The sequence below is a fragment of the Cupressus sempervirens genome, chromosome 3, assembly GCF_028749045.1.
Source record: "Cupressus sempervirens isolate cs-2001-9-10 chromosome 3, ASM2874904v1, whole genome shotgun sequence".
NCBI classification, from domain to species: Eukaryota; Viridiplantae; Streptophyta; class Pinopsida; order Cupressales; family Cupressaceae; genus Cupressus; species Cupressus sempervirens.
In genome coordinates this window covers 274180527-274200064 of record NC_143120.1, presented here as the reverse complement: position 1 = coordinate 274200064, position 19538 = coordinate 274180527, and the positions used below count along the sequence as shown (strand labels likewise).

The 19538-nt window shown below is 33.7% G+C and overlaps 1 protein-coding gene across 11 annotated transcripts in view; it reads left to right on the top strand.

Annotated features, from left to right (window-relative positions):
• Positions 1-5313, top strand: part of LOC149565999 (uncharacterized) — a 117165-nt gene extending 111852 nt beyond the window's left edge. For all 11 annotated transcript variants that reach the window (XM_089819453.1, XM_089819445.1, XM_089819447.1 and 8 more), the window contains one exon: positions 2983-5313. In XM_089819453.1, the coding sequence (XP_089675579.1) occupies positions 2983-4881 (1899 nt within the window). In that variant the 3' untranslated portion in view covers positions 4882-5313. The remainder of the gene's footprint in view (positions 1-2982) is intronic.
• The last annotated feature ends 14225 nt before the right edge of the window (positions 5314-19538 follow it).

The following is a 19538-nucleotide window of genomic DNA, read 5'->3' as shown; positions in this document are numbered from 1 at the left end:
ATACCACGCTTATGGGCTTAGTTGTGATGAATGTTCCCGGTGCCCTTTTGTGTGTTCGTTTTCAAGCCCCTATGATGGTTGGTTGTTGAAAGTGAAAGCAAGAATTAGCAGCAGTCATGTATGGGTTAGTAAGGAGACACAATTGGGAGAGCACATATAGGTTCCCCTCTAAGTAGCTCAGATATAATGTTGGATGGAGAAGAGATTCCTGTCACTTGGGGCTGAGGGTTATACCGTGCCCTTGGGCCTAGTTGCAGTGAATGTTCTGGGCGCTGTATTGTGCATTCTTTTCCAATCCCTACTATGGTTGATTATTGGAAATCAAACTACAGATCTAAGTATGTGATATTAATTGCTTAATAACTTCAGAAAGTTCAGTAGATATTATATGATTTAATTATAGAATATTACTTGCAAAACAAATTATGTTGTGGAATTGTTATTTTGGGCAAAATCATGTATGCCCCAATTAGGGAACTAGGGAACATTACAACTATCCAGTATTTATTTATCTTCATTGTCTAAACATATTAAAAGCATGTTCAAGACTGTTATATCAATCTCATAATACATGTTTACCTTTATTCTATATTTTAGTATAAATTCATTAATATGATAGGTTATTGCAATCTAGAAAAATATCTAAAATTTATTAAGCTTTTTTAAACAATGATAAAGCATGTTTAGTTGGATGATGTTGAACTATACTACGGATTAACACTTAGGTCCCTTACCCTCTATTTTAATGTAAATTGTTTGTTCTGATATCATATGCAGGAAACTGTACCTGAATAAGCAGAGGAACATCATCGACACTCATCAAATCTATAATATAATTGTTTTGCAACTTTTAATGTGTATTATGAATGAGAATCTGAGTTTTTAACTTAGTTTTTTTCTTATGTATTAACAATGCAAATGGGACATCAGTTTAACTTCGGAGATTTTGTTAGAGCTATCATATATGCAATTGAGCAAGGGATTGGAAGGAAAGTCTATTGTTCAAAAAATAGGGGATAGAGTTGAGGGAAACACTAATTAACAAATCCAAAAGCCTTGCCTTTTCAAGGTATATCCAAGGTAGCTTTATATAATAGCATAGGAAGTTATGTAAAATATGGAATATTCTACATCACATAAGAATCTTGAAGGTCTTTTGATATAGTTTAGTAGCAAAAGCTACTAACGTGGAGTTAAGCTTTCATGTATTCTGACATCTCTTGTTGTACTATTTTCTCTTCTTGTTAGTATCACATCACTCTGGGCTCTGATAACTCACTGTAAAACATATCATAAATTTGAATTTCATGCAAAAAGCATTAAAACAGATGCCTAACAGTGTTTTTCTTTGCCTCATTTGACCCTCTTTGGCTAACTTCTGACATCTCTAATTTTACTATTTTATGTTTTTATTAATATGATAATATCATTTTGAGCTTTGATAACTTCAGCTATAAAATGTCAAAAATTTTATGCAAAAAGCGTCAAAATACTTGTTCAACAGTGTTTTTCCTTGCCTCTAAATACATGTCTAAAGGATCAAAATACATGCCTAATAGTGTTTTTCCTTACCCCTTTTAACCTCTGGCTAACTACTGACATCTCTAGTTGTACAATTTTATGGTTTTATTAATATCATTCTGGGTTATAATAACTTTTGACATTTCTAGATGACATCCCCTTATGCATATCTTAGACAGGTGCATTTTTGGGATGGGATTTGAGAACCAGAGCAAGAATATGTGTTTCCAATTGAAACTTGCTTTATATTCTTTGGGGCTTTAGGTTTTTTGTTTTTCCAGTTTCGAATCAAGTACAATTTGGTCCAGGAAGATCCATTCTTTGCCAAATATTTGGGCTTCTGGTCCATGTGTGCAGTGGCCTGGGGAATATGGTGAACAGTGAAACCAGAGCATAGATCTGGTCACCATTGATAGCATAGATTTGGGATGATATCTAGGTGTTCTTTCTGATTTGCCAGGCTATAAAGTTCACACTTTCATACAATTTCCAAATGGACTAGTGCTAGTCTTTTAGCAAGCATTGACTTCAATGTGATGGCTAATGTCTATGTTCGAAGTGGAGAATGTCTTTAGTGCCCCATCTACAACAGCTCAATTGAGTGCTGAAGAAGATATAACAGTCAACTCACTGCTTTGGAGACTTAAACTTTTTATCAGTCATATAATATTAGAGGGTTATCTATTCAAAGATTTGTATGGACAATTAATGTGAGATTGAGTTCCTTTAACCCTAAACACTGAGTATTGGCTAATTAAATGTGGTCATCTACTTTTATTTACCTTAAGGTATTACTGTACTATTATGTGTACACCAAATGAAGGGATGTGTGAGTCACTGGCAACCTGAACGCAAATTGAAAATGTGGAGGTTTTTATTGGCGAAATGTTTTTCCATTTTGTCTTTGGATGCTGAGTAAATAACCTGATTTTGTTTTTAGTTTCAATGATATATAATGAGTCAATTGGGGTTGTAGTGAAGCAGTAGCATTAAGCGTTTTGGGCAGTTAATTTCTAATACAAATGGTCCTAGTTGATGCAACTGCTTCAGCTTTCAACAAGTCAAAGTAAGTGAAGGATGGCTCATTCTCAAATATTAAGGTTTCTTTCTTTAAGAGGAAAAAGTCTTCCATCTTGGAAAAAGTTTGGGTTCTTGCAAGAACTGGTCTGTTGGGGTGTTTTCTATAAATTTTTTTGACAGGGAAATTAATAAGTTTCTCTATGCACTTAATAAGATTTATGAATGCATAAGTTTAGAAGAATGTTGTTTTTTGATTGTGTATAGAGTTGTACAAAGATAATCTCAATGCTAATTTTTTGTGGATATAGATACTTACTTTGAAGTCCTATCCAATCTTTATATGCTTTCATTATAATAATAAAACTTTTGAAAGAAGTCTAACCTTTGTGTTATTGTTTCATGGCAGTTTGGTTTACCCTAATTTCTAGTTTACTTTGGCAGCTTAGCAGGGATTGGTTTTTACCAGCCGAGGCTTCTCTATTAAAGCGTTTTCATATAAGAAAGCTCATTCACCAACTATCTAAAGAATCCTCTGGCATTGGCTATGGGGCAAATCACCAACCTTATGAGGAAGGACAAAGAGATAAAGGGACAAGTCAGGAAGAGGAATGTGTCTTGGAAGAGTGTGCACCCAACCAAGCTTGTACTGAAAGTCTTGTGCTTAATAAAGTAGATGAATTTTCTCTAGGTCATATGGATGCAGACACTCAAACACCTTTAGGCCGGGCAGGTAATACCCCTAGTGCGGGTGGTTTTGAGAAAGATTTTGGACTTGTTTGTGATGAATATGGCGAAATTGGAACATATAATCGCATTGGTGATGATGATCAGTTGGGGTCATTTCATCGTGGTATCTTATCACAGCAGTTGAAATCTACTCTAGATATGCCTCCTGAAAGCGGCGCAAATCAATCATGTTCTGACTTACTATATCAGTTTGTAACCAGTGAACATGGACAAAGTGTCAAAGAAACTGCATATTTCACTGTACCACCAACAGTCCCATCAGGAATTCAGCTTGGTCTGATGCATAATCAACCCGATGCTAACCAGTTATCAACAGTGGAACATCCAGAAAGTTCTTCCAAGGAAATTCTTTGCAAAGAGGGATCAGAATTCACAAGCTTGCCAACTGCATCAGAGTCATCATCCCGTCTTGGAGTATATACAAAGTTGAACTATGACACAAGACCAAGGAAGAAACAGAAGGCACTGGATGACAGTGAAATGCATTTAGAAGAAATTGAAAAATCGATGACTATGATGCCTGATGGTGAACTTGAAAAGCCTGCAAATGAAATGAACCCGATGAATGCTGAGGAGATGGGCATTTCAGAAAAATCAAGATTAGACTCTTACAGTTTACTGCTTGAGAATCAGGTATCACACCAAGTTCAGGCACAGTTTGAGGGAAGTAATATGATGACTAGAGATTCTGGAAACCATGCATTGGACAAGGATATTGTGCTTAGTTTAGAGAAAGAAAAACCAGGAAAGACAAAGTCAATCTCTTCTGACAATAATAAGAGTATTGCATTGCGGCAGCAGATTTCAAAATCTTTATCAGAAGAGAATTTGGGTTTGCAAAATCTTGCAGATGCAAGTCATTATGAGACAGTTGCTAGGAATCTTGAAGATCTTGGAAAGAGTATCAATATCCCATCTGTGCCTGTCCAAGGTGACCAACTGTCTCCTGATCATGATAATGATGCTGATTTCACATCACTAAATAAATGTAAACCTTCCTCATCTGTGGAGGATTATGCTGGATCTGCCGGAAACATGCCTCAAAATAGGGTTGTGGTAGTCAATGACCGGAAATATGATGATTCTGTCAGCAAGACAGTTGAAAATTTAGATAAACTTGCAGACTTTAATGAAATAGTTGAAAATGTTGATAAGTCTATCATTTTGGAAGTTAAAACAGAGAATGAAGATGTACATACTGTAGTTGCTGATATTAAATGTACAAACAGTGTCAGCAGTACAGATGAAAGAAATGTTAAAGATGTTGGTAAGGAAGGGACGGTTGAGTCTGCCCCAGATTCTATGCACAGTCCAACAATGACACCTCAAAATAGACAGAAGTTCTCTTTAGACAGCTCTGCTGAATGTTTATCTTCTACTGATTTCCCTTCTCCACCTCCAGAGTCAATCATATCAAGAACTAGAAGTCGGAGAACACCATCTACAGTAGCAAATGAAAGAAATCTTAATAGTGTTAAAGGGTCTCCACAAGTTTCAGAACGCCCCAGAACAAGAAGTGTTACTAAGAACATGAATTCTTCATACTCTGTTCGGGAAAATCGAAGAAGAAAGTTGACTAATTCTAATTATTAAAAGTGATTCCACTTCTCAAATGTTTTGATCACTCTTGCCATTGTAACTATAATCTCATTGTACTAATGATTGAGATCATTTGGTATGTCACTTTTTTGGATTATAAGATGTCTTGTGATATATTGAAGAGAAATGAAGGATTATCTGTACAAATAACAGTCACAGAACTTTCTGTCGAACAGGTTTGTACTATGTGCATCCTTCACATGCATACAATTTTTGGACTTAGGTTCAGGCATTAACAATTTTTACTTTTTGCGATTCTGACATTTTGTTTCATAGCCATAACAAAATGGCATCACACCAGTAATTTATTCAGTTTGATGGCATTTGTGCTGCTTGCATCTTATCAGTGAAGGATTCATTTTATGTATAAAAGTTTTGCAGCTGCTTTGAAACAGGGCATAAAATTTAAATGCCATTAACACCGAATTTCCATTTCAGTAACATGCCAATAAACGTGCGCATTGTTCAATATTAATTTGAGAACTGTTTATTGTTTACTGTTTGGATGACAATTACTTCCAAATGTTCTTGAAGGTTCTTTTTTCAGAAGTGCAATGGGTATCCATTATGTCATACCTAGTCCTTCACATCAGGAAAACAAAAGCAATAAATGGTTTGACTCTAGGCAGAAATTGGATGTAAAATCACAAATCTTTTTCTTCACTGAAAATTTAGAATACATTTTCTTCTAGGTTGTGGTCAATGCTAAATAAATTTTGGCTCATACCTTTTTTTTTGACTAAGCAGTGTTTTGTGGCACTAGCTTATTCAATAGATATTGAACCATGCACTTGCATTCTCTTTGAGATTGTGGTCAATGTTAAAAGAATATTGCCCAAACCTGTTTTTTTATATGTGATGTGTTGGCACAGATAAACACCAAAATTTTACGAGCCTAATTAATGTGGCTACTGGGAGGGTTTGTAATTTCTCACTTAGGTAATTATTATGATTCTCTTATTACAAATATGACAGTGATGATAACTTATGTAATTATTTTTGTTAATTACATAATCATCCAAAATGTCTAAGAAAATATATTTGGCAAAAGGCACATATATCTAAAAGTGAAAATGCTTGTCAAGGTGATCAATGTCAAATCATGCAGTTGCTATACTCTTAATGTCGTTCCTAGTGGAATGCTGGCTTTTTAAACTGAAGGTATTTGTGGTTATATTTGGCTTTTTAAGACCACTGGTTTTCAAAATAATGTACCACTTCTCCATGCCCATTTGCCTGGTAAATGGATATTGGTATGCCAAATAGTTGGGTTAATATATGAACTGAACTATCAAAATATACATCAGCAATGGTGGAGAATTTTAACCAAAAAATGCATTGAAAGATATTCTATGGAAACTAGAGTAAATTCTATGGGAACTAAAGGTTTAAATTCATTAATTTGGAGGTTAACTTATTTGGCAGGCTTCAGGGCTTTATATGAGGCTAAAGAGGTTAAGTTTTAGGTCTTTAATGTAGTTTGAGCTTGAATGATTTTGCGACTTCAATTTAGTTTGGCACTAATTGGAATGGTAGGTTTTCGATTTGTAATTGTGTGGTAGCAAATGGGTTGCTGGAACTTTAGCCTATGGTCTATCTCTGTGCAAAGTGCATAGGTTGGTTTTGTGACTCTTCATAGTTTGATGCTTGTGGTATACATATGTCAGCACCTCTAAAATGACTTGGTGCCAGGTGGGTTCACAGGTTTGGTTTGTCACTGTCATTTATATATCTTAAATAGCTTCATTGTATTACAAATAAGAATTTGCACTCGTACTAAAATTTATTACAGAGTATCTTGAGATATTGATATTTATAGTTGCAAACAAATTTTATTACTTGATCATGCCATATTGCAGTATCAGGTTATCAACTTAGAATATGAATCTCTGATGATGCACTATTAGCCCATAAGGTACTATGGGATCAAATAATCACTTCAGTATTTGTTGTGTCTTGTTACACAATTTATCAATATTACAACGTTCAAGTATCCAGCAATGCAGAGTGAGAAATATAATCATAAGAAGGGAATTTATTGTACACACAGCCACAGACACAGACAGACAGACAGACAGACACACACAGACACACACACACAGACAAACACACACACACACACACACACACACAGACACACACACACACAGACACACACCCGTGCGCACACACGCACGCACGCACACACGCGCACACACACACTTTTGGTGTCTGCGCGCTTGTGCATAGTGGCTATCCAGCCATGAATTTGGCATTTTGTATGTGATGTTTTACAACTTTTGAGAAAAATAAACTAAGTGTCTCCTTCGTATGCCTGACAAAATCTGCGCCTGTATAGCCTCTGCTGCATATGCGTGCGTGTGTCAGGAGTACAATTGTTAGTATATATATTTTAACTTTAGATGTGTGCGCACGTGCGTGTGTGGGTAGTGGCTATGCAGCCACGAATTTGGCATTTTGTATGTGATGTTTTACAACTTTTGAGAAAAATAAACTCTCCTTCCTATGCCTGACGAAATCCGTGCCTGTATAGCCTTTTCCATGCGTGCGTGTGCGTGTGTCAGGAGTACAATTGTTAGTAATATACATGCAGAATAGGCTAATAAATGCCTTCTTGGTTTTGTGAAATATGTTGAAATATGAATTATGTTTCATGGACTGTTATCCTACATCAATAGTTTCAGTATCAATCAATGAGCCATAAGAATGATAGCCATATTAAAATCAATTTTAATATTTTTGGTTATGCAATTTTATCAACAACACTATTGTTAAAGAATTCAAAAGCATAACATGTGAAAGATGCTAAAAATATACAAGGATTTCAATGGGTATGTTGCAAGGCACAGAGCTCATAAATGAAATTTATAGTTTGTGTAATGTAGCTGAGCAGAATGTGCATGTTGGTTTCAACCACCGCAGTGTATTGTGTTACGGAAACATGTGTTTTATAAATTGGTGAAATTGTGAAAATATTAAGAGAAGTATATGGATGCAATGAACGAAATGCAGTGAAGTCTGGAGACAACAAAGCAAGTGCAGCGAAGGATGGAGGATTAGTGTCAAAAAGAGGGGCCTTTAGGGATGGAGGTTTCATTATTTGTGCAAAAGGAAGTGCTGGAAAAATGGCACTGGGTAATTATAATGGGCTGTTTCGTATTTTTTTCTTCTCTTGTTACAATAGTGATTTATTAGTAGTTCTTTTGGATTATGAATTAATGTGACTATGGAAGTCAAGATTATGTAGCTTTTGTCAATTGTAGTTTACTGTTTATAGAAACAAAAATATCTATCTTCTGTTGGATCAAGTTACTATTGTTTGTTATATTTCAAGTGGCAAATGGCAGGGATAAGTAGTTGCTTTCAGATGCGATTTGCTGATTTCAAAATCAAGTAATAATACATTCATTGGATTTTTCTGTAATATGTATTTCCAATTTTTTTGCTTTTCTCTTAACTTTCTAAATGGATTAGGAGCTGGGTTAAGTTTGAGGGCCTGATAGTAACGTGTTTTTTCCACCTTTGCTAACTATTCAAAGTTTCACTTCAAAAGTTAGCAGAGAATGCATGAGCGCTTTGCTAGGTTTTTGTTTACTTCACTGTATTGACTGTGTTTTTGCATCTCCCCATTGTCATATGCCACATTTGTTGTCAGAGCTTTGGTTTTTTAATGTTCTCAGCTAGCCTTAGCCCAGCAATTGATGTTTGTGTTGGAGCTTTAGCAATTGGTGACCATGGCGCGCTTGAACAAACAACCTAGGAAGTTATTCCCGAAGGTATCAATGTTGGTTTTTCATCTACAAGACTTAATGATGTATGCAAGTGGCTTTTGCTGGGTTATTTTGTGTCGAGGTTTCCACCTGGAAGCATGTTGTGTGATTCCATTTCCAAAGTTTGGACCTCTCATGGTCAGGATATCCTTTGTCATGCGCCCTAGTTTGGCCGGTCTTCCTTGTTTGGTTCTTAGCCATGCTCATGAGACTTCTCTGCCTTTGACAAGAAGAAGCTCAAAGTCTTCGTCTGGATAGAATATTCCGGTCTTCTCTGGCTGTGTTGGCTTTTCAAACCATAGCCTAATCCATTGGCCATGTGCTTTGCATGTAAACATTGTGCTTTTATCATGCTCGTTCTCAAAAGAGGGTATGCATCCCCAAAAGAGGGTATTCATGGAAGTGGATGTCTCGAGACCTCAAAGAGACTACTGATCTCCAAAGAGAGAGATTTATGCTACTATCAACTAGTGCTCTGTCTAAATTTTTTCAATACTTGCTACTAATGCCACTCTTCCAAGCAAACAAATAAGAATTGGCCTTTGGCTCTATGGAGGGTTAAACTCCACAGGAGTGCAACTCCATGCTCTACTGAGATTGCTACAAATTTGGATGGTTGGACTGTGGTTTTTTGTAAATGGAAGGGTTCTTCATTTTCTTCTGAGAAGCAACCTAGTTCCGTTGCTGTGCAATCCCAACCACAAATGTTACTGTGATCGGTATACAAGTCTGCCATATGTTTGTTGAGCATGCTAGCGTTTTAAAAGCAATATTCTTTTAACTGAAAAACAGTGTTTCCAAGTAATTTGAAAAGACTATAGCATAGTTTTTCAAGATTGTGGTGTCCTTACCCAGTATAATCTAGACTGCGGTGAAATGTAAGGTTCTATTTGCAAATTTACAGGATTTATGATCTAAATTGTATGCATGGAATAGATAAATGGTGGTGTCACACTTCTGTGTCTTTTCATATAAACATTACCATTATACTGATACAGCTAGTGTTCCAATTGGAAGTCTGAAATGTTATCCTTCTTTGTTGAGAGCTACACTGGTATTAGTGAATGAATACACTTTTGTTCAATTCCTTATGGGGGTTAGCTCGTGTTGTTCCTCTACAATATGGACAATAGCATTTTGTTGTATGTAGAGGTTCAAATTAGGTGGTGCTCTGGTAGTATCATCTGAGAGTTGCCTGCAATAGCCTCTTCCTTTGAGTTAAGAAAGTGTTGTTTTTCCTTCCATCTCAGTTATGCCAAAACTGTGAAACTTCTTTTGTACCAAGTCTAAATTAGCATAGCGACTGCCAAATTCTGTATTAGTATCGTGGGTCATTGCCATTTTTGTTAATGCTGTTCACCATTATAAGTGGCTACTGTTTAGCTAGAAATGTTTGTCACAAAGAAACTATATCAAATGGGTATGAGGTCAGCTTCTTGGTATTGCAGTTACAAACCAAGGCACTGCGATCTTTAGTGCTTGTCTTGAGAATATAAACCATAACTGGTGTCGTTAATACTGCAATATAATGTGCTTATAAATTTGGTCGTAAGGCATTATGGAGTGTTTAGGGTGAGTAAGATCATCTCAGTGATATTTGAGACTTGCCCCACTATTGTTTAATGTTGTTCATACAAAAAGTGGATGTCATCACTTGGTTGGCAGTGGCCAAAGGGATTCCAGTGCCAATTTATTTATTGAGCACCTCCTCTGGTTGTTATCATTAGATTCTCATCCTTAAATGGTGCTATCCACTTGAATTAATGTGTCCTTGTTCTACTTGTATTGAATGTTTCCACGTCTCTTTGATGTATGGAGGCTTTTCTGCTTCATTAAATGAATTGGATGGCGCTGATGTATACAACATTTTATAACCTTCTTAAGACATGTTTTGCTGCTAGAGCTATATCTCCTTTTGTCTTTGCAACAAGTATTTGATCTCCAAATGACATGAGATATGGAAAGCAAGGTGTTATGATCCATGAATTCAAATTGTCTACAAAATTTGGTTACAAAATGAATCAGTAAATGGAAGATATTAGGATCTTACCATCTTTTGTAAAAGCTTTTGTCTTGTTCCCCACTATTTTGTAATACTCAATAGCACAAATTGGAAGACCAAGGCTAGATATTCCTGGTTTGCCTATGCTTTCTAGAGATATAAGTGCTTCACTTGCTTGTGTGTAGTTGTACGTGATTGGCAACTAAATGGTATGCATGCACTTAATTTTATTTTCCACCATTAGTTCATTCGGGGAAATATGGAATCACTATTTAAGGGTCGACTGGGCTTATAGTAATGTTTTGGAAAAGCTCGGTTACTACTTTCTATGTTAGTTTCTCCATGCTTATGAATTCAATTTGTCTAAGTATAATTTTTTATATATGTAATTGGCAACTCCATGGTGTGTATGCATATACGTGATTTTATTTTCCATCATTTCATGTCGAGGATATATGCAATCACTATTTAAGGGTGGAATAGGCTCATAAAAACGTGGTTATTGCCTTCTATGTTAGCTTCTCCATGCCAATGAACTCAATATGTCCAAGTAGGAAATATTTATGTTATCTTGTTATTCTCAAATAGGAAAATTTGAGAAATAAGGTATTTTATAATGATCTTAAATTATCATATTAGATATTCATAGATTTGTGAATAAAATCAGAATCCATGACATGGTATTGAATTGAAAGTAATGATGCTTCTAATGGTTGCTGTGCACCTGATATAACTATTTCTTATGAGATGAGTTCAGGGTATGGTTAACTTCTTGGGATTCATTACAGTTATAGATGTAAGTCTAAGCAATGGTATAGGATGTGAATTGCTTGCCTACATATTGGCTGGTCTTGTTTGTTACTATGTTTATTTTTATGTACATTGATAAACTCTTGGAGATGTTAGAATTGATTAAATGTATCTTATTATTTAATTTATGAATAGTGTGGCTTCATAAATGAATGCACTTATGTGTACCTTATGCCTGCAACCACAATGAATACTGTGACAATGATAAAACACCCACATGCTTATGTAAAAGTTGTATGGAAGAGAGGGTTTAGTGAATATTATTTGTTGATATAAATTGTTGTTTTGTCATGACTAATGCATTCCGGATAACTTTATTGTGAGTATCTTAAACTAAGACAAATTTCAACCTGTTGGGAGGTTGGTGCCTCCGTTCCCTCTAGGTGAAGGTACTGTTCAACATAGACCAATAGATTTGTGACATGTGCTTAACCACCTCTTGTGGATCCTTGTCTTTGGTTGTTGTGACATTCATTGATAGCTCGAGCTTTTGGTGTAATGACAACGGTGATTCCAACAAGTGGTATTAGAGCACTCGGTTACGGGTTCAAATCCCTCAGGGCATGGTATGGAGGGGGGGGGGGGGGAAGGTTGGCACCTCCGTCCCCTCTAGGTGAAGGTACCGTTCAACATAGACCAATGTATTTGTGACTTGTGCTTAACTGTTTCCCATGGATCCTTGTCTTTGGTTGTTGTGATGTTCATTAACAGCTCGAGCTTTTGGTGTAATGACAACGGTGATTCCAACACCACTATGTTAAAAATTTGAACATAACAAAAAAAAGATTTGTACATGTTGATCAAGGAACATTGATGATTCTTTTTCATATGATGCTTTGACTATCCATGAAATTAGTGAATGGTTTTAGAACATGAGTATAGTAAGTTAATAAATCTTCATAATTGCTATTTTTTAATTTAGAACATGTCTCTTCTCTTCCTCTTGATAGTTGCATATATTTCTCTTTTGAATTAAATGGAAATTTAAACCGTTGATTGGTCAATGACCTTGACTCTGGTAGACTTCCCACTTTTAATGGGATATGCTGACATGACTCCTATTTTGTAGGGCACTCTTTACATATGGTATCGGAGCTCTTGGTTCTACACTAGGGCCTCAAGTTCACTATGCTTGTCGTGACCTTAGGCCACCCATATTGTAAGTCAACCAAGCTTTGTACATGCACATATGTGTTGGTTGTTGGGTTGATTGTTGTCTAAGTTATTATTATTTTTAACATGAAAGGATATGATGTTCCTTTCGTATTTCATGTTTTTTGATTGACTTGACTTCTTTTTTATACTGTCAAAATGGGAATATTTTGAAATGATTAGTAAAATTGAATACCTCATATTGATATGATTGCATTTTGATTGAAATTTTATGAGTGCATGATATGTGTAGAGGCAAATTGTAGTTCTAATATTGATAATAAATGATAAATTTAATGAGCTAGTTCATCTTGCATCTTAATGTCAATCCAGGGTCATAAACTGATGAAAGGTATAGTGGTTGTTTGCTCAAGGGATGAAGATAGCATGCGAAGTGGGGATGAATGCAGCTAGAACACATAGAAGAAAACCTACAACAAATTGAAATAAAATTGGCCATAGGAACTATCACTTCCTGATGACAGGATCTTCTTTGCTATGTTCAATCGACATGAACTATAAAGAAAGTGCAGCAAACTCTAAAACAACAAATTTAACACAAATCATAAAGCCAAATCTAAAACATGGAATCTAATTTAAAATAAATAAAAGCTTAAAAAATTCTCAAACAACAAAGTCTATCAAAGTCTATAGTAAAAACCTTAATACAACTAACATAATTCTCAATGATTAAGCATGAAACATAGGAATCAATTATAGATACAAATTATATGATATACTAATTTGAAACAAGACTCAACATAAATAATTAAGACACACTAAAATACTGATCTAAAATTATACAAAACATAAACAATTAAGGCATACAACTTACATAAATATATAAAATTTTATTTATATACATTCAACAGTCGAGAGTGGGCACCCTTCCCCCCAACAAACTGATTGAAGAAAATGCTCAAAGAACTCTTAAATAAACTCAACACAATAGTATATTTATGATATTATGCATAATTCATGCATACTTCTCTCTTGCTTGAATATATGATGGCTTATATAACCTTTTACAGATAAAACAACCAAGCCTATTTTGATAATGGAAGTTCAGTCTTTATAGCTAAAACTTATTGTTTTACTTTTAATAAAGAGTGTAAAATATATGACCACTCTTTCTATAACATAAAAACTGATTTCTTAAAAATTTACTAATCGTGAACAAACCAATTGCTTAACAATATAACAAACATATAATCTAGAATCAATCTGGAAGCTTGGCTGTAATAGTAAATCATAAAATTTGACCTTTAGAAAACCACCCATAGCTCTTTTCTCATTTCGTTTATTTTGCCATGCAAAATGCCATGCAAAAACCTAATTGGGCATATTCTGAACAAAACCCATATACCAGAATTTTCTGATTCTTCTTCATTTTCTCAAAAAGTGCCACATGATATTGACTATAGAAAATGTTTGATTTTTGTTTTCTTGCAAAATTGTAATAAATATAATACTATCATTATATTTGCTTCAACATATTCCTTAGGCAATATTGTTGAAATAGATAATACTCCAAATGAATACCAATAAGAGTCCTACATAGAAGGTGATGTAATGCATGTTGCAAATATATATTTCAAAGCAAAAATAATAATGCTTATTAATAAAGATAATCAATAATTACTTTCCATAATCTAATCTCAAAACTAAATTGAATATAACTTATATATTAAATCATTTGCAACATAAAATGGTAAAATGATGAAAATAGAATGTAATTGGAATGCAAGAATAGGACAAAATGTGATGGGAAATGGCACAATATTTGTTCTGATAATTACCCCCAAATTAGCATATTGCACATCCTCGTGCAATCAGTATGATCAAATGGTCTTTGGTTTTATGGTCTCCCCCCTGAACCATGATAACTCGTGTATATCCCAATTATTGACTTGCAATTTCCAAGAGGGCATCATTTTCCCCTCCCAGAAAGGCCAAAATATTTTATCATTGGATGCTAAGTAAGGAAGCAATCATCAATTATCACGTCTGTGATAATATTGGATAACCACCAAAAGAGACCTATAACCACATTCTCAAGACCAAGTATAGTAATTATTTATTTAATAGCTCCACCATTATATGGGGTATTTTTAGTAGAATACAAATGGTAGAGTTATTTATACTAATAAATACTTGATAATGAATTCTTGTATAAACAACAGATAAATATTAACTAACACAGGGATTCATACCTTGATGTGATCTAGGTGTCACACAATTTATGAATAGAAAAGCTACTAATGATAGATTTAAGGAGAATTAATTAGGAATCATTTAGAATTCAAAGGATTTCCCTTCCATCTTAATTTCATACTACAAGGAAACGAGAACATTAAGATGATAATATAAAGAATGTTCACATATTTAAGAATACCTTATTCCTTGATCAAAGATACCACATTAAGATCATTCAAGGAATTAATGGATACAATAACACCTTTTACCAATGAACGATCATCTTAATGCAATGAATCAAGAGTGAGGAATAGATATAAATATTTTGATCCTTTTGAAATTTAAGATCATCCATTTTCAACCTGTTTTATTTGTTCATTAATGCATATAATCCCTTACAATTGTGCTCAATAAATTATTGGTCCCAAATCAACAAGTATATGAGGAATACACATTTTAACCATAGGCCTCCAAATATCGATATGGATATGTATAAAAGTAATACAATATAGATCTTGGAGGATATGACAACACATTTGTGGAATGAGAAATGCATATGGTTTAAAATTACTTAGTGTATGAGTAATGACAATAAACATATTTATGAGTCCAATAATTAAAATCAACTCAATTTGAAGTATGGCCTCATTTGTGTGTAGTTGTGATTCACTAAGTAGAAAATAAGAACAAAGTTGATTATGATTCAATAAATTACACTGTTCTCTAAGTCAAGTAAACCAAAATCACATCCCTTAAGCACATCAATACATTCCAATGTTGATTTACCAAGTTAAGCACATCATTAGATGGTAAAGGGATGTGTGAAAGTTTATATGCATCTTTGACCACCTTGTTATGAAGTATTGCATGAGGCAATATAGTCACCTTTGGTGGATATGGTGGAGTGAGTAGAATATGATGTGAATGAAATGATGAAAATGGAAAGAATTGTCGAGGATATAAATTTGGCAGGAATAAGTAGGATGGAAAGAATGGAGATGGCAAGGATGGATATAGTGGTTGTTGTGAGTATTCTTGATTACATTCGTCATGCATATTATGTGAAGAGGTGTATTTTGAAGAAATATGTTAGTCTTTGTAATGTAATAGAGTAACAATAGATGTTACCATCATAATTCATACCTTGATCTTCTTGAGTGGGTATTTGAAATGGTTCACCAGTTATAAGTAAGACTTGTTCACTCACCCTTAGAATGACAAGGTTCACACATATCTTGTACCTCCTTCACCACACACTCTTGATTGTTTAGGTATATGCACTTATCATCCTTCCTGTAACATTTAGAACGACACGTGGCTAATTTTCAATCTCAAAATCACATTGTTCTAAGAATTCATCAATTATTTGCTCTTGTTCAAACATAGAATATTTACATACCTGTGACAATGGAATATCAAGAGCATTTGAGGTACATTCATTAGGTAGATAGGGTATAAAAATATCACCTTTGGTCAATACAATTCCTCTACCAATTTTTGTTTTTAATTTTGATGTGTTTGGACTACCTTACATCATTTTTAACATTGTTTCTTCAAATTTATGTTTTTGTTTCTAATTACTCACAACAACTAGTGATAACATAAAATTAAATCTACTTGCAACTTCTAAAACATTGCATCTATGATTTACTACAACACAAACCTAAGGTACTAGACTGAGAAAGATCGACACTTGATCAGACACTCCCTAAGGCGCACTATTCCTAACTTGGCTCACTGAGGCTTCATACCTTTAATACCTTTCCCTAACAATGATGCCAAAAATGTAGATATAGACTATACTTCTAATAATGATAATAAATGATAAATTTAATGATCCAGTTCATCTTGCATCTTAATGTCAATCCAAGGTCATAAACTGATGAAAGGTTTAGTGGTTTTCTAGTCAAGGGATGAAGATATCATGCCAAGTGGGGATGAATGCAACTAGAACACATTGAAGAAAACCTACAACAAATCGAAATAAAATTGGTGACAAGAACTTGTTAGTTTGTGGTGACTGATCAGGGAAGTACTTTACATACTTCATAATTCTTTGGGGCAAAATTTTTTTTGGGCCCTATTTTAACAGGATTTTGGGCCGACATGTAATAATTAATTATAACCCTAAAGCGGTAAAAATACTTGTATGAAAGAGCTTAGGGTTAGGGGTTTTCATTATGTGTGATGCAAAAATTGCTTCTTGCAACGGTATTGAGTTGTAAGGGATTACAGATTGTAATAAGGTTGTAATCACTGGATCCTAATAATATTAGACTTGCTATTTGGTGGACGTAGTCTAGGGATTGGGTGAACCGTGTTAAATCTTGGTGTCTTGTGTTCTCTTATGTGCGATTCAATATTTTTTGATATTGTTTATATTTGAATGTAATTGTTATTTTTGTCTGTGGGTTAATCCTAACAGAACTGTCACTTCCTGGCAATAAGATCTTCTTTGCTATGTTCAAGCGACAAGAATTATAAAGAAATTGCAACAAACTTTGAAGCAACAAATTTAACACAAATCATAAAGCCAAATCTAAAACATGGAATCCAATTTAAAATAAATAAAAGCTTCAAAAATTCTCAAACAACAAAGTCTATAGTGAAAACCTTAATACAACTAACATAATTCTCAATGGTCAAGCATGAAACATATGAATGAATTATAAATACAAATAATATATGAAATACTAATTTGAAATGAGACTCAACATAAATAATTAAGACACACTAAAATATTGATCTTAAATTCTAGATAACATAAACAATTAAGACATACAACTTACAAAAATATATAAAATATATTTATATACATTTGACAGCCAAGAGTGGGTGCCCTTCCTCCCAACAAACTGATTGAAGAAAATCCTCAAAGAACTCTTAAATCAGCTCAACACAGTAATATACATCTAATATTATGATTCATACATACTTCTCTCTTTCTTGAATATATGATGGCCTATATAGCCTTTTACAAATTAAAAAACCAAGCCTATTTTGATAATGGAAGTTTAGTCTTTATGGCTAAAACTTATTGTTTTATTTTTAATAAAGAGTGTAAAATATATGATCATTCTTTCTATAATATAAAAACTAATTTATTAACAATTTACTAATCATGAACAAACCAATTGCTTAACAATATAACAAACATATAATTTGGAAGCAATCTGGAAGCTTGGTCATAATAGTAAATCATGAAATTTGACCTTAAGAAAACCACCCATAGCTCTCTTTTCTCATTCAATTTCTAAAGCTTTTTTTGTGAGGAAACCTAATTGGACATATTCTGAACAAAACCCATCTCATATTTTTTCGATTCTTTTTCATTTTCTCAAAAAGTGCCACAAAATATTGACTATAGAAAATGTTTGAATTTTAATTTCTTACAAAATTGTAATAAATATAATAGTATCATTATATTGACTTCAACATATTCCTAAGTCAATATTGTTCAAATAGATAATACTCCAAATGAATACCAATAAAAGTCCGACATAGAAGGTGATAGAATGCATGCTACAAATATATATTTCAAGGCAAAAAGAATAATGCTTATTAATAAAGATAATAAATAATTACTTTCCATAATCTAATCTCGAAACTAAAATAAATATAACTTATATATTAAATCATTTGCAACATAAAATGGTGAAATTATATGCAAATAGAATGGAATTGGAATGCAAGAATAGGATAAAATGTGATGGGAAATGAGACATTATTTTCTCTCATCAATATGCATATTGGTTTATTACAAATAAAAATAAAAATTAAGTATTCATTTCTTTGCATGCGCGAAGCAAAAAAGATGTGAATTTCTATTAACTATTGAGATGATTAATTGATGGTTGACTTTTACACTAGGCTATGTGTGCCTATAAATTTTAGGCTTGATTTGTGATAGAAATAAGAATATGTCTTTTATTGTGCAAATGACACATGTTGCATATGTGGTGCAAGCATTTTGATATTAGATTTTGTGAGATTCTTGGAATAATCTAGCATAATATGAAGGAAAGAATAAGGATTTTGTTTGTAAAAGTATTCCATGTTGCATTTTTCATTTAGGAATGCATGAGATTCCAAAAGAAAAGATATACTTAACAAGAGGTATTGCATGTCATGCATGTTTCTTGAAGTTTGGTCATGTTCTTAGTGCTCTTTGGACACAAGGTGGTGTGTAGTGAGAGTCATTTTGTTTTATGTGAATTGGTTTCCAATTGGTTATGTTATTTTTTAAGTTTTTATGGACTTTGAAGTGATGAAGGGCTAGCTTGAAACAAAAATAATGTTCTTTGTGATCACCTAGCCACTAAATTTTTTTGTGATATATCTAGTTTGACCCTTGTTCACTTTTATTTCTATTGAATTTGTGATCCACTTTTTGGACTTTGATTTGAAAATTGTGAATCTTGGTTTTAAGGTTCCTTTTGATCTTGAGGTGGCTAGGGTGTGTCTTTATGTTGCTAGTCCCATGATGTGAAGTGATTTTCTCTATCATGTTCAATGTGGAACATTGATAGAATGTATAAGGGAGTAGATTGTGAAGAACATGTCATTCTTCCTTTTACATTGAAATTTTCTTCATTTTACTTATTGTGTATGATATTTAATAAGCTTACCTTCTAGTGTGGGTACTGAATGTAGACAAATAGGAGAGGGTAGAAGTGATGTTTTCCTTTTCACTCTACCTGCTAGTATATATCTCATACTAA